General features: G+C 37.9%; 1 protein-coding gene across 1 annotated transcript; it reads right to left on the bottom strand.

The window, feature by feature from the left end:
- Positions 1 to 9,756: 9,756 nt before the first annotated feature.
- LOC115689138 (protein terminal ear1 homolog) lies at positions 9,757 to 12,785 on the bottom strand. Its single transcript, XM_056307797.1, has 4 exons — positions 12,006 to 12,785; positions 11,521 to 11,643; positions 11,216 to 11,357; positions 9,757 to 10,324 (listed from the first exon to the last, which is right to left on the bottom strand). Exons 1-4 carry the CDS (start codon positions 12,746 to 12,748, stop codon positions 10,139 to 10,141), a joined length of 1,194 nt encoding a protein of 397 aa, XP_056163772.1. The 5' UTR covers positions 12,749 to 12,785; the 3' UTR covers positions 9,757 to 10,138.
- Positions 12,786 to 26,121: the final 13,336 nt, after the last annotated feature.

Genomic DNA, 26,121 nt, shown 5'->3' with positions numbered 1-26,121 from the left:
AACTAAACCCTAAATGATCGGTTCCATTAGACTGGACCGGAACCGAGAACGGATCACCCCTATTGCCCATTCTTTTACAATCGAAAAGATCGAATTAATTCTTGGATCACAATAAGACGATCGGGTTTGGATCGGGCCTATCCATGCAGAACCATTTCTCAAGCCCGCCCATTTGGTTTTCCGGAACTTATGGACTTAGGTGGGCCCGGGAGAACTGGGTGGACCGCCGGATCCATGAAAAGGCCCACTTCGATTCACATTTGAAATCCGAGCTTACAAAAACTGTCGAGGAGGAACTCAAGCCACCGAGTATTACAATGAACGCGATACAAATTATCTAAGTCCATCGTCGATCTGATTATTTCATGGATGAGTTCAAGAAATCAAATTGCTGCGACGCATTTGAGAATTCGGGACATAGAAATTTGCCTTTGGATATCGATTATACGCTGCGAAAATTATCCAATCAATTCTAAACCTATTGTACGAATATCAATTCAATCCAAAAAATTTCGATTTTGCCAATTTGGTCCAAAACCTTTTGCACGAAATACCAATATAGTACTTTTGGTCAATTTTCGCCAGAAATTGCTAACATTGCAATCCAGTCATCGCAGGCCATACTACATGGCACATTGCCACATTAGCAATCTCATACGAAAATCAACCAAAAGCACATTTCGAGTAAAGGTTTAGAACTAAATTGGCAAAATTGAAAAGTTTATGATTGAATCAATATCAATACAACAGGTTTAGAGCAAATTGGATAATTTCCCCATTATTCACCTCTAAACCTTTTTAGTGAAAGATAAATTAGGCATCCTAAATATCTAATCACGAAAAGTATTAGGGACAGATTAGTTGCAAATTATTATTCATCTCTGATTTGTATGTTAAACTCCGTTCGTTTAATGGAAAACAACTTTTAGGAAAATATTTTCCGGATATTTTGGCGTTCATTTTACGGAAAATAAACTAATCATGGAAAACATTTTCTACCAATAGAAAAAACACTTTAAAAAGTGAGGAAAATATTTTTCACTTTTCGGAAAGCAAAAAACATTTTTCATATCTTCTTTCACATCACTTTCTTTCACAAAACACATTTTACCCTTACTCTTATTTTTATTATTATTATTTTTAAAAATTTGAATTTTTAAATTTTTTAATCTTTTTTTTTCTCTTCTTTCTTTCTCTGCCGGTCGCCGGCCACGGTGGCACTCGGCCACAGGTGAGGCCAGCGAGCTCCAGCCTCACCTGAGGTTGAGAGTAGCCTCGCCTCGCCAAATCTAGTGAGGCTCGACCTCACTCGAGATGGGCGAGGCGAGGCGAGGCGAGACGAGGCCAAGCTTGAGGCCGGCGAGGCGCAAGCTCGCAAGCCATGGGCGAGTCAGGCGGGCGAGGCTGGCTTGTGGCCGGTCGCCGTGGCTGGCAATCGGTGGATGAATAAAAAGAAAAGAAAAGAAATATTAAAAATTATTTAAAAAATTAAAAATAGGAAATAATTGAAATTTTGATTTTTTAAATAAAATAAAATAAAATAATTATTAAAAAGAGTGCAAGGAGGAAAATCAAATCAGATTATTCATACCAAACGAAGGAAAATATTTTCCAATTCATTTTTAGATCTCTGCCGGACACCGGAAAATATTTTGTCTGTAACAGCATTCAATAACAATAACCCTTTTGCCTCAAATAGCATTTTTTTGTGGCAAATTAATATTAGTTGCTATATCTTCTTTTAAAAGCAAATAGTTTTTCCTCATGTAGTTATCCTTTGTGACAAATTAGTTAGTTCCTATCTTATTTTAAGAGGTGATAATATTTACCTGCGATAGTGAATTTTTTCAGGCAAAATAATTAGAACACGTAGCTTATCTTAGTAATAGGAGCATACCTGCCTCGTAATACTGTTCTTGTCTCGTAAATTAGATTTTCCTATGGCTTTCAAAAAGACGAGGCGAAAAACATTATTCGCTAATCTAAATTCTAGTTACAATCACGTGGCGCCATAAATCACCCAAGATTCGTGTTCGATAATTCAAATGCATGATAAAAATGCTCACTTGTAAGAACACTTTTAAATATTTCATTAAAGAAAACAAAAGTAAGAACATTTGTAAATTCATAACATAAAATTTGGAAGGCAATAATTAAACTGCAACATGTTCATCTAAGCTTCAATGAAAAAAAAAAAAGGTATGTCCAGTGGTTGTCAAGTTATCATGAAACTCCTCCCAATGGCTGCACTCCGGCTTGATCAGTTCAAGGTCTAAGGCCACTTCTCAGTCCATCTGTTCTGTTTAACCTTGAACGAGAGAATGTTGATGTACAACCAAGTTTCTTCGCAACAAAACAGACGTCTAATTCCTACAAAAACAAATACTTTTCAATTAATATTGCGCTCGAGATTTAAAAGTTCATAACTTGTGTTTACAAAAGTGACTAAAAATCGGTGTGACTTGTGCAGTCAATTCAACTTTACAACCTATTCTCGACTGGGTGTTTTATATGAATGTACTGGAGAGACAGATAACGATATCATTAATAAAATAATGGGTTAGTGGAAATTTTATTATGAGATCAATGTGAATTATCCAGATTTGCAGTCCATATATTCTCTCTTATCATATGAATTCAAAAGTACAAACTTCTGGCGGTTTTATATAATCAACATTAAGTTTCAGTTATTGACATTGTTAAATAATATTAATACAAAATAAGAAATACACCATATATGTTGCCATTGGTATCTAATTTTTTTAGATTGGGGGCCCCTATCTTCTTCTTTTTTATTTTCCTAATTTTTAGTCATTTTTTTATAATTCTTATTTGACCTATTTTCCGACGTGGACCACGTCCAAGCGACATACGCTCAAAAGCATTTAAAAAAGTCACGTTGGATTTTCGGCATGGCATGTCAATAATATTGACCGCAAAATTCAAAATATTTAGGACTTGATTGCACGGTAAACAAAACATTCAAGACTGTTAATATAATTTCCCCGTTTTTTCCTCTGTAATGTCTAACAATAACGTGAGTATAAGTTAAAGGGCAACGAGATTGGGAATGAGATCACCAGACATATTCCATGATGCAATTAGTCCATCCACCCCCAGAATAACCGTAGACTCGTTTCCAAACAGTCCAAAAGGCGTAAAAGCTTCAAAATCTATGGCCTTTGATTGGATTGGTATTAATGGTGATGGACATCAGTATCGCCCCCAGTATCTTCCATAGTTCCATGTCTTTCAATCTTTTATTAAGGTTAATAATGATCCTGGTGAACTCAAAACCGTACCACAAGAGACAACAAATCGTGACCTCCGCTACATTGTAGTATGATCATCATCATTAACATATTGTGTATTTTTATGCATGTGTCCCGGTCCCGAGATTTTTACGCGCAAAAAATTATGCAATATCGACAATGCCTTATCCAAATCCTAATGAAATTTCCGAAACATTTCAAGGATGGGCGATGTAGTAATTGTGCCATGTTTTAGAGAATTCTTAACATAAGTGCCGGTAATTGATAGACGAGAAAATGCGATTTCGACCACTCGTTAAAAAATCGATCAATTGATGTAATCAATTGAGTCATTGTATAAGAGGGGTATTCTCCCTCTCATTTGAAGCATCCAAATGAATGAGAGATCGAGAAAAGACTTGGTTTAGGCACTCCAATAATCCAAAAAAGCCTAAGTCGCCACACGAGTCGTTCCACACTATCGATTCATTACGCATATGTAGTTTGGGTAGTTTGTGCAAGTAAAAAGGTTTTTACTTAGAATTATTTCACTTTGCAAATTATTCGTATCACAAGTCATTAGAAATTTCTAAAGTGTATACTAGTGTTGGAAACGATCTTAGAGTTACAAATTTTTCGATGGGTTTGAGTATTGGCAAATCTTTGAATATTTTAAAAATCTTTTAGTGCTTACAAGAGTAGAAGTTTATATGCTATTTTTTTATATTTAAGGGGAAAAATTGCAAAAAATTAGGGTTCAAAATTGGGTTGGGCATGGATTGAGTCCGGGTCGGATATGGATCATTAAATGTATATTACAAGAAAATGAGCCACTATAAGTTAAATAAATCAATTTGGGTCATACATATTTGTAATCCGATCGGACCCACCTATTTGACAGGTCTTATAAAAACAGACATGCATAAATTTTTTTTTGATTCAATTGGGATTCGCCAATCCTTTAGGACATATTGAATTAGGACTTAGATGGGGGAATACTGCTTTATTAACTAGTATTCTCTATAATAGACTACTAGATCTTTCTTGTGTGTTTCTCTAAAATAAAACCATCTCCTGTTCGATCCGACCAGAAACATGTCATTTCTCCTCGGACTAGAGAATTTTCCAAAAAATTACTCCTTTTTTTTATATCAATCGAAGGTCTTGTGATTCACCATCCTTATGATATAGAGTCGTTTTCATACTCATATCGACTTTGGTATTAAATAATAATAAGGTGACTAGAAAATAATTTAGTTTCTAACATTTATTAATGCTACTTCCTAATCAAAGGACGGAATGTCATGAAAAATCAAAACATAGAAGACTGCGTCACTGTCTTACTGCTACCGGCTTATTCCCGATAAACAAATAAAGGGCTTATGGTTAAATTTTTACACCAATCTAATTATCATGGATAAATGACACAGATGATTCAATGTGATCCATGAATTTTAAATTTATTCATTGTGGTCCCTGAATTTTAACTCAACATGTAATGTCGTCTATAAATTTTTAATTTGTTCAATATCATCCATGAATTTTCAGTACATGTTCAATTTAGTCTGTAGATTCTACGAAAATGTTCATTATTGTCCATAAACTTAAGTTAATGGAAGGACAACATTGAACATTTTTAACTTGAAATACTGGAATGACAACATTGAACATTTTCCTACAGTCAAGGGATTAAATTGAATACGCATCAAAAGTTTAAGGATCACATTGAATATATTAAAAATTTAAGAATGATATTGTATATTGATTAAAAGTTAATAGAGTATATTGAATAAATTTAAAATTTCAAGATTAGAAAATTGAGGAATCATTTACGTAGTTACCGGGAAATTCAGCAATAATCTTCTACTGTGGGTGTTACGTGAGAAGGGGGGGAAGATATAGAGTAAATGATTAGATTACGAGCATTAAATGCATGGATTCGAAGGCAGAGAGAGAGAGAGCGAGAGAGAGAGAGAGATATAGCCATGCATGATCCGCGTGGAACTGTGGATGCAGAGCAGAGTGTGTTGCGGGGGGCAGGTGAGGCGGCCGAATGTTTCGCGAAAGACGTGAAGCTCATCATTAAGGCTGTCGGGACGCTGCAAACCTTCGCCTCCTCCGTCGCTTCTCCCTCCCCCTACTCCCCCGAGAAGATAACTCAGGGTTTTGCTGCAACTGCACGAAACCCTAATTCCTAACACCTTCCGCCGTTGGTTCCTTTGTCTATGTCCACGCCGCTACGATGTCGAGTCACGATATTTTCTTACTGGTATTGCATCAGATTTGGGGCATAACAACTCTCAAAATCCAAGGTTAGGGCATATCATACATATACATATTTATATATCCTTCCCTTTATATTCTCTTTTTTCTTTGCAAAGTTTTGAAGTAAAAACTTTTATTTGCATTCACTTTTTTCGGTCTGAAAGTGAACTTGTATTAGCTTTGCTAGCTGTTATGGCAAATTTGTACCGTGTTTGAATTTATGAAAGCACCCCATTTCAACTCGAATGTGTTTATTATTGGTCACGATAATTTGTACATTTTTTTCCATTTCAATTTCTTCTTTGCTTAATTAAATTCTTTCTATTTCACTGCAGTTGTTTCGTCCCGACCCAACTAAACAAATGAGAAAAATCGAGGGCTTCGTGCTCAAAAGGAGTGGCAAATTTGTTACGCGAATCGACGCTTTTCAATACGGTTACATTATAAAGTCAAAAATGATATCTATTTAATGTACATAAATTTTATAAAAATGTTGATAAAAGTATAGTACTATTTTTAATTACGCGACTTAGACCCTATTGTAAAATGGGTTAATATCATAAAAAAACCCCAAATTGATATTTTTATGATAAATTTACCCCAAACTAATTTTTTAATCACAAAAAACCCCCAAACTGGTACACCTGTAACAAATTTATCTCAAACTAATTTTTGGAAAAATTCCAAATTAGGGCTCGAAGTGCTCTCATTTTCTCAAATAAGGGTATGAAGTGGACTTTGTGTCAAATAAGGGCCTGAAGTGCTATAATTTTCTCAAATAAAGACCTGAAGTGAACCTTATTTCAAATAAGGATCTGAAATGGTCATGTTAGTCTAAAAAAATGGTCTAACCTCACCAGAGTCATGGGCATTTTCATCTTTTAATATTTTTTGATTTTTTTTTCTTTTTTTCTTTCCATAAAAAAAATTCAAAAAAGAAAAAAAGCTAAAGTTTAAATAATAAAAAAAAAACAAGCGGGAGGACTAGGCTAGTCCTCGCCGCCTGTGGTTGCCGCCTCATCGCTGGTGGGTTGCCATCCTCTCCTAGTTCTGGCGAGGGTTGGCTCTCGCCTCTGGCCGGCTACCCCGCCGGCCATTGCCGCCGCCCCATCGACAATGGGGCGGCGGCCACAAACAGGAGGACAGCCAGCCCTGCCCTCTCGCTTGTTTTTTTTCTCTTTTTTCTAATTTTTAATTTAATTTTACTAAAATATATGTTAAAATTATTTTTGGACGAAAATGCTTTTAACCGGCCAGCGGGGTTAGGCCTTTATTTGAAACTGTTATAGTCATTTCAGGCCTTTATTTGAAAAAATGAAAGTACTTCCGGCCCTTATTTGAAACAATGCCTACTTCGTGTCATTATTTGAGAAAATGAGAGTATTTCAGGCCCTTATTTGGAATTTTTTCCTAATTTTTTGATAAAAAAAACCTCCAAACTGATACATTTATGACAAATTTACCATTCATTAAATTGGATTAATATAACAAAAAATCACAAACTGTTAAACCCGTGACAAATAGAGAGTAAAACCCCAAATTGGTTCACCCATCAATTGCATTGTGTCATTTAACTCAGAAATTTGATGATAAATTTTAACGAAAACTAAAGGAGGGTAAAATTATCACATGTATATCAATTTGTGATTTTTTATAATTAAAAAAAATTAATATGAAATAAATTTATTATGAATGTATTAATTTGAGATTTTTAGTAATATAAATCCTTGTAAAATCTATTTTTGACGTACAAACACGAATGGTACAGCCGTAAGTTCGATCTATCCACCCAAGCGCTGCACTGTCTCTGTCAGCAAAGCTGGGGTACTCCCTGACTTTGCGACTCGAAAAATTGGCAGTCAGCATCATAAGTTCATAAATTTTTGCGGCAGAAGGGAGGACTTCCTACGCAGTTTCTACTTTTCGGGATGAAAAGACTGACATGCTACTCCACTTGCTTCCCAGTGGTTACGCAATCTAATTGCCCGTACATGTTCTTCGATTTACGGTATATACCATTAAAACAAATCGACGTCCAAAACCCAAAAAAGGATAAAAAAGCAATATCCACTTATTCAATTTTTTGGAAAACCTTGTAACGTTACATGGTAGGTAAGTCAAGGGACACCTCACTAAAAAAGAGTGCATGTTTATTTGCATTTAAAACAAAAGCAGGATGTACATATAAGAAGGCACTCACGGAAAACAAATGCAAAATGTAATTCTGTACTTTTCTGTCGAAATATAAAGTGCTATTTAAATTTTTAAAAAAGTACGTGTGAATTTACATGTTATACTTAAGTGCAGTGAAAGTTTCAGGAGTTCCAGATATATAAAAAAATATAAGTGCCGATTTGTAAGATTCATATCAACACTTAGAGTGTTGATAGAGTTTCGAGAGTTACAGATCTCAAAAAAAAAAATCAAATTATGTTAGTTTTTTGATTATGCAAAAAATAAAAAGTAAAATCTCATTAGTAACAATTACTCAAAGTTCTTCTCAAATTTGGCACTAGGAGTGAGCATCGGAACCAAATTGAATTGACCGGTTTTGGATGGTTTTCGTGAGAATCGGTCTGATTCCTAATTCCTAAAATTTGGAATTGGTGATTGTTGGTCCGGCTCCCATTCTGGGTGTGGATTGAACCACCTGGACCATATCAATACTTTTTTTCATTAGCAAGTGAACGACACTTGATTATATTTTATCACACTTTTAGGGTTTTTTATTGAGATTTTCATTGATTAAAAATCCAAAACACTAAAAAATGAGAGTTTAAACTATGCAACAATACTTGTAGTCTTACAAGAAATAGGAAAAAATAAAGATATCATCGCCGATTCCAAGACGAAATAGACCGATTCCCGATTCCACAAACTGAGAACCGGACCTGATTCCCGATTCCAAGGTGGGAACCAACCAAACTTGGAAACGATCAGCCCTATCTATTTGGTACCCTTGTGCAAAATTCCGAGTTTTGAAAAATTTACATACTATCTTCAAACTTTGAATAATTGCAAAATAGCTTCCTAACTTCGAAAAAGTTCAGATTTTTTCTTGGTCAGAAAAAAAGTTACAGATTGACCGCCTAGACTTTGATTTCTTTTGGCGGATGCTATTTTTTTCGTCTGTATAGTCATTAAGTGTTACCTGAAAACGAACTTGTTAATCATTTCTTGACCCAAATAACTCTATGGCGTGGTTAATGGAGTTAATAAAATAAAGAGGATGCATGGTTGATCCACTTAAACGAAATTGCGCAAAAGTGTTACCTAATGCTCATTGAAGCCATCTTTACTCAAGCAACACTCATGAGTTCCCATTTAAAGGCGTGCTAAATATGTGAGACATGATAAATGAACACGCATTAATGATAAAACTCGGCAGTCGAGATGCCATGGATCGCTCAATTGTTGATCCAAGCGACTGGTCGAATTTCAAATTGAGACCTATCAGCCCACGACTTTCTAATGCGAACGAAGATCAAATCAAAAGTGCTAAACATGCAATAACATAATATCGAATGTTATAAACGGCATTCTAACGAAAGATAAGAAAACACGAAATAATCAACAGGACCCGAGAGCCTCGAAGGCCGCTGCAAGGGGGCTGGCCGTCTTCTGTGTAGTCCGCCTATGCAGACTGTTCAGTGGAGAGTCCCTACAATGAGCAAGGGTTTAGTTTACGTAAAACAAATCATGGAACAACGATCAAGCGCAGGAGAGAACGCTCTCAACAAATTGTCAAAGTTCGAGCACGCTTCTAACGTTTGAACAAAACCCAAACATTTCATAAACACAATCCAAGGCGCCATCACATACGAATCAACTTCATATCGCCTTGTTTTTCAATCCAAACAAGTTTAAACGATGCAAGAAGGCCTCCGAGATCGATGCAGGGGCTTGCGTTCTCCTCGAAGTACGTTTCTTGATCACGAACGTCAGCTCCAAGGGCACGAGCAGCTCCTATTTTCCACGATCGGTCTACCGGTTTCGCTGGTAAGGCGCAACAGGTATTGGTCCCATCTTCACTCGCCTGCTTCTCTGCCGACACAAACTCGAACATTTGATATGCCAAGCATCGAAACGATCGTCCTGTCTCACGTTTAAACAGCGCATGGCTTGCGTGCTGATTCTAAGCGAAGCCTCACGTGGGGGCCAAAGACAATGAAGAGCTTATTCTGAACATTACCCAAGACACAGACACAGTTCTCTAGCAAAGTAGTAGCGCAGCAGCGAGAGATCATTACATATCTTGTGAGGAAAATGAAGTAAAGACCTAACCTAATGAGATCATGATCCTCTAGAAGGTGGACCCCACCACCTGCCCCCGTCATCATCTGTGTGGGGGTCCAGGTGCCACGCTCCACCTCCATACACGGTTTATTCTCGTGATTATACAAAACCCTAATACCTCACATTTTCATCCACCAACTAGAAAAACCCCTACGCCCCCAAAAACGAAGCAGGGACAAAATGTAAGGTTCTCAGACTGAACACAATCTTTTCTCGTTCAGCTCATGATGATGAAACTGGCATAGAAAGAGCTTGTCACATCAGTCACATATTCTTGCTAATTTTGCCACCGGCAAGATCTAGCCAAAAAAGAGCAGGGTTCATGTTTAGAAACGGTCCGTCTTATTGAGCTGCGCCTCGGCGCGTCTAGGAGCAATGCGCCCGCCTACGACCTCTTGGGTCACCGCCTTGCCCGAACCGTCGCGTGGCGGGCTGAACGTGATGGGCAGGAAGTCATCGGAGTCGCATGCAAACACTGTGTTCTCGAAATGCCTCATCAGCGCCTCTTTTCCCTGATGGAAACCAAATGCCATCGTGAGAATTGTTATGATCCAAATTACTATAGTAAAAGAATACGTATCTTCATGCCCTTGATCAAATAAAACCTTTGCTAAATGAAAGATGAAAATAATGGACACAACACAGCTTAAGTTATTAAATTTTTTTTTGCTAGAAGTTTAAGTTATTAAATTGAAATACCAACAAGACTAAGGCGGAGCTTGACGCCTTGGGAGCTGTTCATCTAATTTTAGATCAGAAAAACTGACAAGTACATTGCATTGAAACCCCCCCTTGTTCTGCAAGAAAACATACACACACACCCCCATTGTCTAAACATGGCAGCAGAATAATAAATCAAGCTATTAGATATAAGATTGCCACCACTTGAAACATTCTCACATCGATCGTTCTTGTATGAGAGATCTGCATTGTGACATTAATTTGGACCGTCTACCTAACTACCTAGATATATTGGCTGATGGAGAAAAACTATCGCACATGTTACTAGAGGTCGAATTCTACTTATTTTTAATAAAATAGATTTCTATTACATGTGGATTAAAGTTCGATGCAATAAGTACATGAAATGTAATCATATAGCGAGCAGAAAGAAAAGCGAGTCAGATACGCCATGCGGGACACTTGAATTGCCACTATAGTCCAAGTGACAGAAATACAGAAACAGTAGACGAGAACACAGTCGCGACTTGCGAGGGTTGACAGAGATTGAGCTGAAATAGTGAGGGAGGATGATAGCTGACGTCTACTCACGCAGCAGCGGCGAGACTGTGTGAGAGTGAGATTTCATGTCAAATCTTTTTTCCCTGGTATAAAATACATATAATGTAGATACATGTATAAAATACCCTAATGTGTACTTGTATATACAGGTATACATATACCTGGTATTTGGCGGTAGCGATCTGACGGATTTTGCTGGAGTAGAATAGCTCCCATCTCTGATTATTGGTGGCGACTTTGAACTTCCACACCGCTCTCGGACTGGTGAAGTTCACGAACGCGTACCCCAGATTTGCCTTCCTCCTTCGCACGCACACTCCAGTTAATTATAGCTTGTACTCATATCGCAAAACAAGCGTTGCCTCAAGCACATGATTAAACATTAGAAAATAAACAGCATGTACATCTAAAATCTTCACGTATCCATGCATCTCTTTTCGAGTCGGACTCAATTATGTGTGCGTACCTAAGATCAAGAGGCAAGTAGACAAAATCGTAAGCGGAAATGACAGCATCGTCGCCCTCAGCCTCCGCCTTCTGGTTCTCCATTTGGCAGTGCTTGTCCAAGAAATCGACCAGCAATTCACGACTAGGCATGCATGAAGGAATCACAGATCACAACCAAACAAAAATGGGGTCAAACAAGGTGCATCAAAAGACTATATAATAAACCAAAAATGGTTATGTCACGACTTGATATATAAGAACATCATCAGTTGATGATGAGCAACACCCAAGAAAACTGGATCTTCACAAGTAGAAATAGCAGCAGCAAGTCGATCCAACCAAACCCCCCCAAATCAACCCTAATGCAGATTTTCTCTTTTCTTGATTCTTCTTTTTTTGGCAAGTCTTTAAAGAACAAAGACCTCTTTCAGGTTTTGATTTCTTTTTCCTTTTTCAATCCTTTTTGGGTAGATAGGACTGCAAGTTTCCAAGAACGGCACGTACGTGTACTTGTTGGGGATGTTCCTGATCATGACGGTGGTGCGATCGCCGCCCTCGTCGACCGGCAACACCGGCTTCTTCCTCTTCCCCACCATCTCTCGGGGCTCCACGATCCTCGCGTACTTGTGAATATTGGTCGTCGTGTCGACGCTGTAACAGTACTCCTCTTCGCTACTGGTGTTGTTAACGACGCCCAGCGACGAGAGCTCCTCCTTCCACGCCAATCGCCTCCCGCGAGACCCCAAATTCCCTCCTCGTCCTCCTCCCCCACCGCCGTGGCGCCGCGGCGGAGAGCGCCGGCCACTGCAGGGCCCCCTCCCACGTCCTCCGCCTCGGGGATGGTGGCCTGCGGCCAGCTTCTGGTCTCCTAGTCCCGGCTCCAACTCCACGCTGATTTGGGCGCGGATCCATCGCTTGGAAGGGTTCGATGGGGGTGGTGGTGGCGGCGGATGGAAGTCGGAGTAGCTGACGGAGAAACGGTGCTGTTCAGGGTCTAAGAGGGGTTGAGGGAGGGTAGAGTAGTATTGGTACTGGTAGTAGCAGTGGGTGGAGGAGGCGAAGTACGGCGAAGGTTGTGGTGGTGGTGGTGGTGGTGGTGGTGAGCTGTAGAAGCTGATCATGGGGGTTGAGGGAGGGAGGACAAGGTTGGTGTAAGTGAAGGGAGGAGGGTGAGATTGGAGAAGGAGGGAGCTGTTCTGGGGGATGAACTCCTGAGCTTCAGGGTTCAGGATGGTGGATATGGCCATTTGTTTGGAGGGTGGCGTTGCAGAGAAGATGGTGATGGTGGTGGAGACACTGGAGAGGATCGAGATCGAGAGAGTGTGAAGCAAGTCGGTTTTGTTTGATGAGACTATATATGTGCGGCAGAGACAGAGAGCGGCGGTAATGATATCCGACTCTCGCGCAGACACGGGAAGAGGGAATTCTCATTTCTTGGATTACTAGAATACATCTGTAAAAACTATCTTCCCTCGCCCCTTAAATATTCTAAGTCACATTTTAAAACTTTCTCTCACTTAAAACGAGCTATCTACTTTTTATGAGGGTTTTTGATTGATAAAATAAAGGAATCTAATTCAATCAAATTGCTTTTGGCACAGCCTTACGTAACATAGAAATCACGCTTGAAAATGGTTGATAATTAGCTAGAGCAGCAGGTGCCGTAGCGAAACTTATTGCAAAAGAGGAAAAATCAGCCACATTAAAGTTATCTTTTGGGGGAGTTACTCACACCGAAAATCTATACTTGCAAAATGATATTCAATATTAAGAAAAAGAAAATAGCAACTTGATAGATTACTTATTAAGGATGAGAGATGTAACTTGAAATCCAATTCAAAAAATGAGAGTGGTAATTTTCGATTTTGAAATACGAACAAGATAATTCGTGTGGATAGCAATTTGAGGATGATATTTATAATTTTTCCTTTTTTTATTAGACTTGAGTACCTAAGATGAAGTGAAGCCAACTGTGCATAGAAATAGAATTAAGCAAAAAAATTTCAGTTAAAAAATATCTCAAGTATATCGTTAGCAATTAAACAAAAATATTTTATAATTTTCTCATTTCTTATCATCTTCGTGTTCTTTGAAATTATTATTTAGAGTATTGAGGTACTGTAAATTATATACTTAGAAGTGATCAATAGACCAACGTCCCGTCCAAGCTCGAAAGACAGACAGACGGCCTTAGGCAATGCTCCCACACGAGAATGCTAGCATGCCTAACTTTGACCAGGCCTGGTCTAAACATTTATATGTAAATTAAAAATGTTATAGGTGCTTTGTGCAATACATTAGGCCCAACTTTCGAGCTCAGCTCGACTAAGCCTCTCCTAATGATCACCCTTATTTAACAAGTGTTCGTGAGAATACTCGTTAGCAGGACACGAAAAATATGCCTCAAGATTGAGATTTTCCGAAAGTATTCGTTTTCAAGACAAGTGGTTAAATGTCATTGGCGTTGATTAAAATCGTAGTCAACACTCAAAAGGTTTGGTCTATTTGCATGCTAATAATAATCATGCAGTTTCAGTTTGATCATTTTAATCTATTTACGATATGCTTTAAAATGTCTAATTAACATATATTGTTTGGATTTTAGAATCATGACAAGATTTATACAAGTGTTTATTTCGAATTAAATTTAAATTTGATGCGACACGATAATGACATGACACGATTGCGACATAAATATATAAATCTTCTTAACCAAAATGCCAAGTATACCTAAGCCTGTTCATGTAGCTAATATATTAAAAATGCGAATAAACTCTGATTGAATTGTCTAATAAAATCTGTTTAGTTAAGCTACCACTTCAAACGCGTCATGCATTTAGCATGCTAATCGTCGAATTAATTTTAAATAATAGTTGTTGGAGATAAGTTTTTAATGTTAGAACATCGAACTCCGTCAAAATATATTCCCAAAGATAATATAATTCTATTAGTACTTTCTAGAAAAGAAAAATTGAACTCCAAAGTACTGGACGCTGATATTATATGTCCAAATTACTATTGATCATAGTGAAGCCCAAATTAAATATAAAGTGGGATTTGAGGCAATTTACTGCATGAGTTAGGGAAGAAGTACCAGACTCTTTAAACTTTGTAACCCAAGGGGTTAATTTATAAGACATTAAATTGTTTGTTTGGACACATAAAAAGCAAAAGGAAATTAAATTACTTTCTGACCCGTCTTCGAGATCGAGATTTTCATGTGCATTCAGTCGCCGCCATTTGTGTTGCTTACACTTTGAGTTTTTATTGGAAAACCATGTGAAAAAAGTTTCCTAAATTCTTTCCTTATAATTGTTGAAAGCCCTTATTAGACCGTAAAAAATGAGTTATAAACTCATTTCTTAACGCATATGAGTGTTAAATGGGTTAGTTATATTTAATAAATAGCTCATAAATGGGTTTACAACTTATTTAAATCCAACCCACTTCTATAACTCTATTCTCATTCTCTCTCGTTCTCATTCGATTCCGCGCTCACTCACTTCGAACTTTCACCTTAATTAAGGCATGAGTTTTCGTGGATTTGGTTAAATATGGAAGTGTTTTAGCAATATATATCGGATATGGATCACTAAATTTGCATTACATGGAATCAAAACGGGTTAAATTAATTTATTTGGGTCGGACTATTTTCAACCAACCCAAATCTGACCCCATCCACCTGTTTGACAGGTTTGGCCCTTATTAAAAGTAGAATTTATTAAGAACGTAGGCCATTTACAATCCCATATTAGATCCGTGAGTTCATGGCAAACGAGATGAATCGATACGACATGCAACTCATAAGTACCAAAGGGAATGCAGATCTAGTCGAGGGTGGAGGTAGGCTGTTCGACATGGTCCCTTCCCCGTTGATGGCGTTGAGGATGTTTCCTCGACTAGAATGGCCGGGTCAGCAACCTCCTCGTCCTCTCCTAGGTTCTGAACATGAGTAGGCTTTGGGAAAGTCAATTAAAGTGGCGAAATCATAAGCTTGGCCTCTTCAACAGTAGTTCCCATCATTCTCCTCATCGTTCTCATTCTCAGGTTTTCCTTCATCTCCCTCTTTTCCTCCTTTGATGGCTTGAAACCCAGGCCGAAGGTCCTACTTATATGTTCCTTGGTTTAATTGGATTGACCATTCCCTTTAATTTCAATTCAATTCTAGGCTCGTGTTCCTCACGAATCATCTCCTTAGCGGTCATCAAAGCGGTGGTCGAGAGTTGCAGTTTCGGGGGAAAGGACCCCTTTGGGGCACATACTATGGATACGAGCTTGAGAGTCTAGAAACTGAGAGGAAGTGTCTCTATCGGCATCGATTCAGCATATGTTAGGTGTGTTTGTAGACATGGATATGCTTCTTCTCCAGTGACTGTTATCACTCTACCGTCAACCACAAAGTTTATCTTTGGTGGAGACCTGAAGGTATAACTCCAGTTAAATGAATCTAAGGTCTCCTCAAGAATATGTTGAAAGCATTGAGGATACTTGGCACGTGAAAGGTGATATGAGAGATGCACGTATCAATTTCGACGTCTAGACTGATCTCTCCTATGAATTTTTAGGTGGTTCCATCAAAGGCTCACATCAACATCTCGGTAGCTCTCACATGAGACTTGTCAACTCCAAAATGGTCCAAAGTGGTCATCGTACAAACATTCAGAGCAAAACCATTGTCGATGAGAACTTTGGCGACATTTATCCCTTGACATCTCACTATAATATGTAGTGCCTTCTCATGTCCAGTGCAATCAAAGCTAAGCTCCTTTTCGGAAAAAGCGATTTCAGCAGTTGAGAGAACAGATCCTACAAGATTCTCCAAACGTTTAGTAGGAATCTCCTCTGGTACATGGGCTTCATGTGGAACGTTGATCAGGGCATTCCAGTGCTTCTCGGAGGCTAGAACTAATTTTAACAGGAAAATCTGAGCGGACATCGTTTTCAGTTGACTCGCTATATTGTACTCGATCAACTTAATTACCTTAAAAATTCGGTTGCTTTTATTTTTCCCATAGGCTTCCTAGGTACATTCTTTCAAATGTAAAAGTTAACGACGGCTTGCCTCTTTTTTTTTCAAAATTTTCTATTGAAAGTATCTTGCTGATCTTGTCATCCCTCCAACTTCAGCAAGGTCACAAATTTGCTAGGGAAATTACCAAAAAAATCTTAAATATATTGTACTTGTGCCAATTCAATCTAAAACCTTTATAATTTGGCCAATTTAGTCCTGAACCTTTTGATGATTTGTCAATGTAGTCCATCCGGCCAATTTTGATTGGAAATCGCTGATGTGGATGCCAGTCGTCCTACGTGGTATGGACAACCGGCGCTAACTTGAATAATTTTTAATAATTTTTTTATTTTTTTTGTTTTTACTTCTTCTTTTTCTCTTATTTCCCTTGCCGGTCCACAGAGGTCCTTGGCCACAAGTGAGGGCCGAGACGCCCTCACCCCATTCTGCGAGGGCTATGACACCCTCGTCAGCCACATTTAAAAAATTAAAAAGAACGAAAAGAAAGAAAAGAAAAGAAAAGATGGAAAAAAGAAAAAAATCAGAAATAATATTTTAAAATTGCAAAATTTGTTTACGTCAATGCTGGCCATGCAACTTAAGACAGCCAGTATCCATGTCAACGATTTTTAGCCAAAATTGACATATATTGACAAATTGTCAAAAGATTTAAGACTAAATTGACCAAATTAAAATGTTTAAGATTGAATTGGTATAAGTGCGTATGTTTGGGAATTTTTTTAATATTATCCCAAACTTGCCTTTGAACTTCCATGACACTTGCTTATCTAACCAATAAATGAATGGCTGAGGTGGAGTGATTATTAGCAACTTCATCAAAGTGTATTCAATCACTAGAAGCATGGCCATTCAAACCTCATAATCTTTTTTTGCCATTTGAATAATATTGAATATTCATTCTCTTAATTTCTTTCTTTAGGAGATCATCGATCATATCTCAAGAGCGCATACCTTGCGGATAAGAGGACTGGCTGAGTAAGATCCAATTTATTGATCCTTAGTTCCTGTTCATACTTCTCAACCAATTACATCATATCTACATCGCCCTTCTTATGGTTTGGCAGAGAGTTGGTATTCATATTCAAATGAGCTTTTTCTTCTTTCGGAGTGATGTAGGCTGCGTTTCGTGCGCTTTTGGGGAAACCTCTGGGGAAATGAAAAGGACTTTAAGTGTTTTCACAAAAAGTAAATACCGTTTGGTAAATTGTCCTTTGGGAAGTAAATTTGAGAGAAAAGTCATTTGGTGGAAACACACTTGAAAAGTCCCTTGGGATTATCAATATAAGCTTTTTAATTTAAATTTGTTTAAAATTGGAAAAAACAATGTCTGCAACTTTTACAATTTTAAGATTGACAACAATGTACAAGATATGTATTAAAAAATTTATAAATAAATAAAAAATACCATCTCTTTTTTTTGCTAAAAAAAATTGAATGGAAAAAATTCATATCAAAGTTGACTCTTTCTCAATTAAAAAGAGAGTACATTTGTTGCAATAAGCATGGTAACATATGCCCGAGGAAAGAACTTCATTATATTTAAAAATTACAAACATCCTTAAATATTTCCTAAACTTATGGCTATTTGATCAAGTATACATACCATATTAGAAGATGCATTATCATTTGAAACATTATCCTCATCATCATCACAAGTAGTTTAATAGAGTATAAGTAAGTAGTGCACATAGGTCTCACATTACAATAACGTAGCATCAATATATCCTCAACACTACGAGTAAGTAGTGCAAATAAATTGCAAATTAGTAATGCAAAGATTGTTAGCTTAGCAGATGTAGTCAAATTCTTTTCTTTTTTTCCTCGAGCTTGCCCATTGAATTCTGTGCCACTCTTTTATGGCATCGAGTCTTAATTGGTTCAACAATCTTTTCACCTACATCACATTCTATATTATCATTAGTAAATCTTGCATCATCATTGATATCAAGTTGTGTGGCCTCAATGTCATTATCAACACTTAAACATTGTGCAGTAGGTGAGTATGGTTCCAATGTAGAACTGAGAATCGGACTGATGGGTTCGGTCCAGTTCTAGGTTTCATGGAGAGAGGGTCTGGTCCCAATTCCCCATTTTTAGGAACCACTAGTTCCCTGTTCCTATAGGAAATGGAACTGGGATCCCTAAAACATAAATTAAAATCTTTAATTTCTTCTTCTTCATTCTTTCGGTCTTCCCCGTCCCCAACATTTCCTTTATTGTCTCAGTTCTCATCTCTATCATTCTCGTTCTTCTCGGTGACGATGCATCTTGTTTCGGTCTCTTCGTGACAGACTCATTGGCGCGGGCCGTGGCTCAGCGACCATCAGCAGTGACAGCGTCACTTAGGTTTTTCTCTCTCTTTATATGTTGAAATTTACGCGCGTGTTGTTTTGGCGATTGCGAGATTGGGGTTTAGTTCTAGGCTAAGGCTACTCTTGGTCTCCTAATACTGCCGATGCAATTGTTGTTGGTTGATTCCATAGCTTACTCTTGGTCTGCTAGTGTTGCCGACAAGCTAGGGCTTCTCTCTCTCTCTCTCTCTCTCTCTCTCTCTCTCTCTTAGTGCTGCTGACAAGATTGAGCAACCAATTTGTGTGATTTTTCTAAGTTGCAAATGGATAAGAAGGGGATGCCTAATATAATGTATCTGTAAATAGATCTTGGAGGATAGGTTAGCATTACACCTTCAAAGTGACAAAAAAGTCAATGGCTGCTGGGACTAGGGAAGGTGTCTAGCTTGTTGGGAGTTGAGTAGCAAGATAAGATATAATAGAATGATTCTTCGTTATATGTTTACCCGTGCGTTATTATGTTGTTCTTGCAGAGGATTTTGTTTGAAAATAGGAAAAGTTCTAGTTATTATCTGTGACTATTCTTTTTCATATTTGTGTTTGGCACTGTCGCGACCTACTTCTCGAGGGCCAAACTCGATGAAGCGAATTTAGAGGTAAGTGTTCATAAAACGGTCTGTATGGCACATCATAAAAGACGGCTTACCGAAGCATCAATCTTTTGGTCATCCATACGGTCCATTGATCATGAACGTGGATTTTCCCTAAATCCATACCTCGCGTGACAGCGGATTGATTTTATCTGTTTTAGGAGTCGCCACTAGCCTAAGTCGAGGGTTGACTAGAATACCCAACCGAAACGTGGGAGTTTCGTTTTGGTTTCTGCGAAAACCAGAAATCATGGGTTCGGGGACTAGCTTACGTTAATATTTCTATTAACGCCCTTTCGGTACTGCTAAACTTATCATGGTTGTTATCTAAGTTGTCATACATTTGTTACCATTTTTCATGCCAAAGTCTTAGTCCACTAGGTGATCGTGCATCTTATTTTTGTGTTTTCATTTAAGATTATAAACTAATCCTATCTTAGTCTAGAAAAGAAAGAAACAAACAAGCAATTGTATTGAAAAGCATTTAGTAAAGTAAACAACCAAGGTATTAAAATGACAAGCTATTCTAAGTGCGATAAAAGTAAACCCGCAACTCGTCGGGTGTTTATTTACAACACAATTACGAAATCCCGAGACATCGTCGGGTAAAATGAATTAGGTACAAAATGAGACCGGATTGGACATCGGTCTATCACTAACGTCTTCAATGATTTTGGGGCCGCCACCTCCATGAATCGCCTTTTGGGCATCGGTTTTTACGTTCACAAGATGCATTCAAGATAAACAATACACAAAGGAACAACCAAAGCAAGGCAATGATACAAGCAAATTCACTAATCAAACATGGGCCTCGGGATCGGCCTTTACTTTACATGCATTTTGGTCATCCCACCCACTTAATGATCTAATGTTGATGGATTAATGGTTAACAATCACTACAAAAAAACATGTAATTTGCGACGGAAATTTTTCGTCGCAAAATTTGCGACGGATTATATTTTCCGTCGCAAATTTGCGACGAACTTATTTCCGTCGCAAATTTGCGATGGATGAAAAATCCGTCGGAAATTTGCGACGGATTTTTTATACGTCGCAAATTTGCGACGGAAATAAAAAACCGTCGCTAATTCCGTCGCAAATTTGCTACTGAAAAAAGTTTGTCGCAAATTTGCGACGGAAAAAAAAACCGTTGCAAAATCCGTCGCAAATTTGCGACGGAAATAAGTTCGTCGCAAATTTGCAACGGAAAATAAATCCGTCGCAAATTTCCGACGGAAAAAAAAACCGTCGCCAAATCCGTCGCAAATTTGCGACGAAAACGCACGTCCGTCACAAATTTGTAGTTTATTAGCCCGTGATATTCCAGCCCTATCTCTCTTTCTCGCTCTCTCTAGCTCTCTCTCGCTTTTCTCCCTCTTTCATATGTCTGAAATCACCAAAATTCGCGCACGCATATATTAATCTCGGTGAAGCTTTTGTACCGGTAAGTATCATTAGCTAGCTTCGTGACTATTCATCGTTGAACTGTAATTTTTATTTTATTTTATATATGTTTATGTTTGTTTTTTTTTCGTATCTGCATCACCGGTTGAACGACCGTGGACACCTCGCCGGCCTTTGGATGAGGCAGAACGGCCATTTCCGTCGCAAATTTGCGACGAATAAGTGAAAATTCTGTCGCAAATTTGCGACGGAATAAAGGAAATCTGTCGCAAGGAATAAAGGAAATCCGTCGCAAATTTGCGACGGAATAAAGGCAATCCGTTGCAAATTTGCGACGGACAAATTCCATTTTCCATCGCACATTAAAAATTATTAAAAAATGATTCTTCAGTGATTATTCTTTTTGGGTATGTGTCTAATTGAAGGTCTCGCAATCCAAGTGGACGTTGCAATTCTCATCAAATTGACCACTTTCTCCTACCAATATTTCAATCAAATGTTTGGGTAAGTCTTCTTTACATGGTAATTTTTTCTATTTTTGCAATTTCATATTAATTGTTGCGTGAATAACAAAAATTATAATTTCAAAAATTTTATGGTTTTAATTAAGAACAATAGATATGATATTTTAAATATTTTACTATAATTTTTTATTTTAATACAGACACAATGCAAAGAGAAAGGGCTTGGATGTATAATAAGAACTTACCTGGATGTCAAGGATTATATATGAGTTTCGTACTGGGTTGGAACTATTTTTAGACTTTGCTAGTAGTAAATATGAGTTCATGGATGAAAATAAGTTAAGGTGTCCGTGTAAAAAGTGCGGTAATGGTAAATTTCTTGTGTGTGATCAAGTTAGAGAACACCTTATTAGATTTGGGTTTAGTCCGAACTATTATAATTGGACTTCCCATGGTGAACCATTTATATCTGATGAAGGATATGGAAGAAGTGACCAATTTTCAGTTAGGGAAGAATGTGGCTATTATGAGCAATTGAACCCATACGAGAGGATGGTGATTGATGCAGCTAGTTATAATTTTGTCACAGAATCAAATCATGCAAGTACTAGTTTTACTCCTATACGTGAACAAGTGGGTACTAGTCATGCTTCACAATTGGAAGATATAGGAGTAACGGGTTTTGACGAGAATGTCTATAATGAAACTTTTCAATCTAATCAGTTCCGAGATGTGTTGAAAGCAGCAGATGAACCTTTATGGTCAGGTTGTGAGGACCACACTAAGTTATCGGTGACAGCCCGACTATTAAATATTAAGGCAGAGCATAATGTGTCTGCGGATTGCTTCAACTCTTTTGTTGAAGTAATGCCGGAATCATTGCCTCGTGATAACATCATGCTAAGTGATTTTTATGATATGAAAAAGCTAGTGGATAACTTAGATCTTCCGGTTGTAAGGATTGATGTATGTAGCAGGGGTTGTATGATATATTGGAGAGATGATGAAAATGCAGAATCTTGCAAATTCTGTAGCCAACCTAGGTACAAGATTAACAGGAGGCCGGGTTGTAATCAGAAGCGTAGACCATGCAAGCAAATGTTTTATCTTCCCTTAATTCCCAGATTGCAAAGGCTTTATGCGTCTAAAGCCACTGCTGAACACATGACTTGGCATGCAAATCATGAAACAGAAGAGGGTCTAATGTGTCATCCTTCAGATGCGGAGGCATGGCAACATTTTGATAGAACATACCCTGAGTTTGCGATGGAGCCTCGGAACATCAGGTTAGGTCTTTGTGCCGATGGATTTGCTCCATTTGGGAAAACAGGAAAAAGTTATTCATGTTGGCCAGTTATCTTAACGCCGTACAATCTTCCACCTGGTATGTGCATGAAGACACCTTATATGTTTTTGACATTGATCGTGACAGGGCCGCAAAATCCGAAAAAGTTGATAGATGTTTATATGCAACCATTGATTGAGGAGTTACAACGGCTATGGGTTGAAGGTGTCCCTACGTATGACGTTTCTACCGATCAAACATTTGTAATGAAGGCTGCCCTTCTTTGGACGATAAATGACTTTCCAGCTTACGGAATGTTATCTGGATGGAGTACAGCTGGGATCTTAGGATGTCCGATATGTTTGGAGAGGTCAAAGTCATTTAGATTAAAACATGGAAAGAAGCCCAGCTATTTTGACTGTCACAGACAATTTTTACCGCCAAGTCATCCTTTCAGAAGGAATAAGAAAGAGTTCACCAAGAATAGAACTGAAAGAACGCGTCCACCAATGAGGTTGACCGGCGATCAAATTTGGGAGCGTGTGCAGGACTTTCCAACTGTTGTTGAGAACCCGCACGGCACGACTTTTGCGTACGGAAGTACACATAAGTGGACAAAACGCAGTATATTTTGGGATCTACCATATTGGAAGGCTCATTTTATTCATCATAATCTTGACGTCATGCACATAGAAAAGAATGTTTTCGACAATGTCATAAATACTGTGATGGATGTCGCCGGAAAAACAAAAGACAACTTGAACGCAAGAAAAGATACGAGAGATATTTGCGATCGGCCAATACTAGGTGTGGATGCAAGCAGCAGGGGACCAAAACCGAAAGCAGTTTATACATTGGATAAGCAGCAGAGGCGAATTGTTTGTCAATGATTGAAATCTGTGCGGTTTCATGATGGATATGCTTCGAACCTCGGGAGATGTGTTGATTTGAATGAATGCAAGTTCACAGGTTTGAAGAGTCATGATTATTACATCCTGATGGAAAGACTAATTCCAATAGCTTTGAAGGAAGTTCTACCGAACTTTGTATGGGGCGCCATTACAGAGTTAAGCAATTTCCTCCATGATATTTACTCGACAGTGTTAAAAGCATCGCACATGGAAAAACTAGAGAGAGATATTCCAATTATTCTTTGCAACTTAGAAAGGATATTTCCTCCAGCGTTTTTTGATTTGATGGAGCATCTCTTAGTTCACTTTCCTTATGAAGCCAAAGTTGCAGGTCACGTCCAATTTCGATGGATGTATTCATTTGAGAGGTAATGTTTTTTTTAAAATACAGTTCAAATTAGTTTATCATATAATATGTTCCGATAAGCTTCTTTCTATTTCAACTAGATTCTTATATCATTTGAAGAAAAAAGTGAAGAATAAGGCACGTGTTGAAGCTTCAATTTGTAATGCATATATTGTGGAAGAAGTGACAACATTTGCATCATACTATTTTGAGCCGCACGTTCAGTGCAAGAGGCGGAGAGCAGGCAGAAATGATGAGGGCCCCATTGATCCCAATTGCACAGCGTTCTCTATTTTCAATTATCTGGGTCGACCAAGCGGCGCATGTCAGTTTCGTTACTTATCAGGCGAAGAATTTCATGCAGCCTGTACTTATATTTTACTGAACTGTCCAGAAGTCGAGCCATACTTCAAGTAAGTGTAAATTTGCAAATATATATTTTGTGTGTCAAATATTTGCTAATATTTATATGGTTTTTAATATTAGGATTTTCCAATCTGAAATGTTTGGACTACAACCAAATGAGTTTGACCGTTTGTGCGATGAACAATTTGCAGCATGGTTCAAGACATATGTAAGTTGCCTATGGACCAAAACCAAGTTATTAAAATTATATACATCATTTAGTATAATATATATTATTGACTTTGCATGTGTAACCTTAGGTTCACAGTAATTATGATGAAATTAGAGGGCAATGATTGCTATATCATCTGTCATGGGGTCCACAGTTAAGAGTTCGAAGTTGGCCAGCGTATTTCATAAATGGATATAATTTTCATACTCAAGAATATGGAATGGGAAATCCACAATGAATAGTGGTGTGTCTGTTCGGTCATCCAATAGTAGTAGTTCAGAAGATGATTTTTATGGCTTGTTGGATGAAATCATAGAGATAGAGTACCCTGGACCATTAATGATGCGGTTGTGTTATTTAAGTGCACGTGGTTCAACCCGGTCAAAGGAATGAAGGTGCATACGAAGTTCAATTTGGTTGAAATAAATCACAAGAAAAGGTATATGAAGTATGAACCATTTGTCTTGGCACAACAAGCAACTCAAGTATGTTATGCATCATATCCTAGTTTGAAACGTGACAAAGCTGATTGGTGGGCTGTATGTAAAATCAAAACACGGAGGAAAATCGAGGAATACTGGAATGATAGAGCCTACCAACAAGAGGAAGTGTGTAACACGGTTGAAATTGAGAAATATAACATACCAACTTTACGAGATCCGTGTGGAGCAATGATAGATGTGGATCCAACTGAAATTTACGAATTAAATGTACAAGAATATTCAGAATCTGATTTTCAGACAGATGACGAAGACAAGGACGAAGACGAAGATGAAGATGAATATTAAAATTAAAATTTTTGTCACAAAACACTATAGATGTGTAATTATTAACGCTACAAGTGCTATTTTGGTTGTTATCATTATTGTTCTTGTTATTATTGTTATTGTGCTTTTTTATTATTATTATTGTCGATTATTCTTTTTATTTTAATTGATCATCCGAAATTTTTTCCCTAAATGCCGACAAGTCAAATATTATTAACGTGCCCTAACATTTCCGATATTCTAATTTCCATTGCAAAATTTGAGATGCCAAAATTTTGGACTGACAAAAAGACGTGGCAAATTTAGGACCCAAATAAATAGGATGCTAAATTTTTAACCGAAAAAAAGACGTCACAAATTTACAACGATATATAGTATGTCCATATTTGCGACGGACCAGTATATTCCGTCGCAAATTTGCGACGGACTCAAGCTGTCCGTCGCAAATTTTCGCAAATTTTGGGAGGGAAATTTTACTGTTCGAAATTTAATCCGTCGCAAATTTGCGACGGATTTTTATTTCCGTCGCAAAGTTGCCACGGATTTTTTTTTGCGTCGTAAATTTTTTGTCGGTCGAAAATTTGCGACGGACATAATTTAATCCGTCGCAAATTTGCGACGGAAAGTGGAATTCCGTCGCAAATTTGCGACGGATCAGTATAGTCCGTCGCAAATTTGCGAAGGATTAAATTATGTCCGTCGCAAATTTTGCGACGGAACTCAACCTATCCGTCGCAAATTTTGCGACGGACCATACTGATCCGTCGCAAATTTTGCGAGGGAATTTTTGCGGTTCGAAATTTGCGAACGGATTTTTTTTTACGTTGCTTGCGACGGATTTTTTTTTCCGTCGGAAATTTTTTGTCGGTGGAAAATTTGCGACGGAAGGAGGA

This window comes from Syzygium oleosum, unplaced genomic scaffold, assembly GCF_021117445.2.
Source record: "Syzygium oleosum isolate NSW1041296 unplaced genomic scaffold, Sole_v2.1 Sole_v2.02, whole genome shotgun sequence".
Classification (NCBI taxonomy): domain Eukaryota; kingdom Viridiplantae; phylum Streptophyta; class Magnoliopsida; order Myrtales; family Myrtaceae; genus Syzygium; species Syzygium oleosum.
This window is presented reverse-complemented; position numbering and strand designations above follow the sequence as displayed.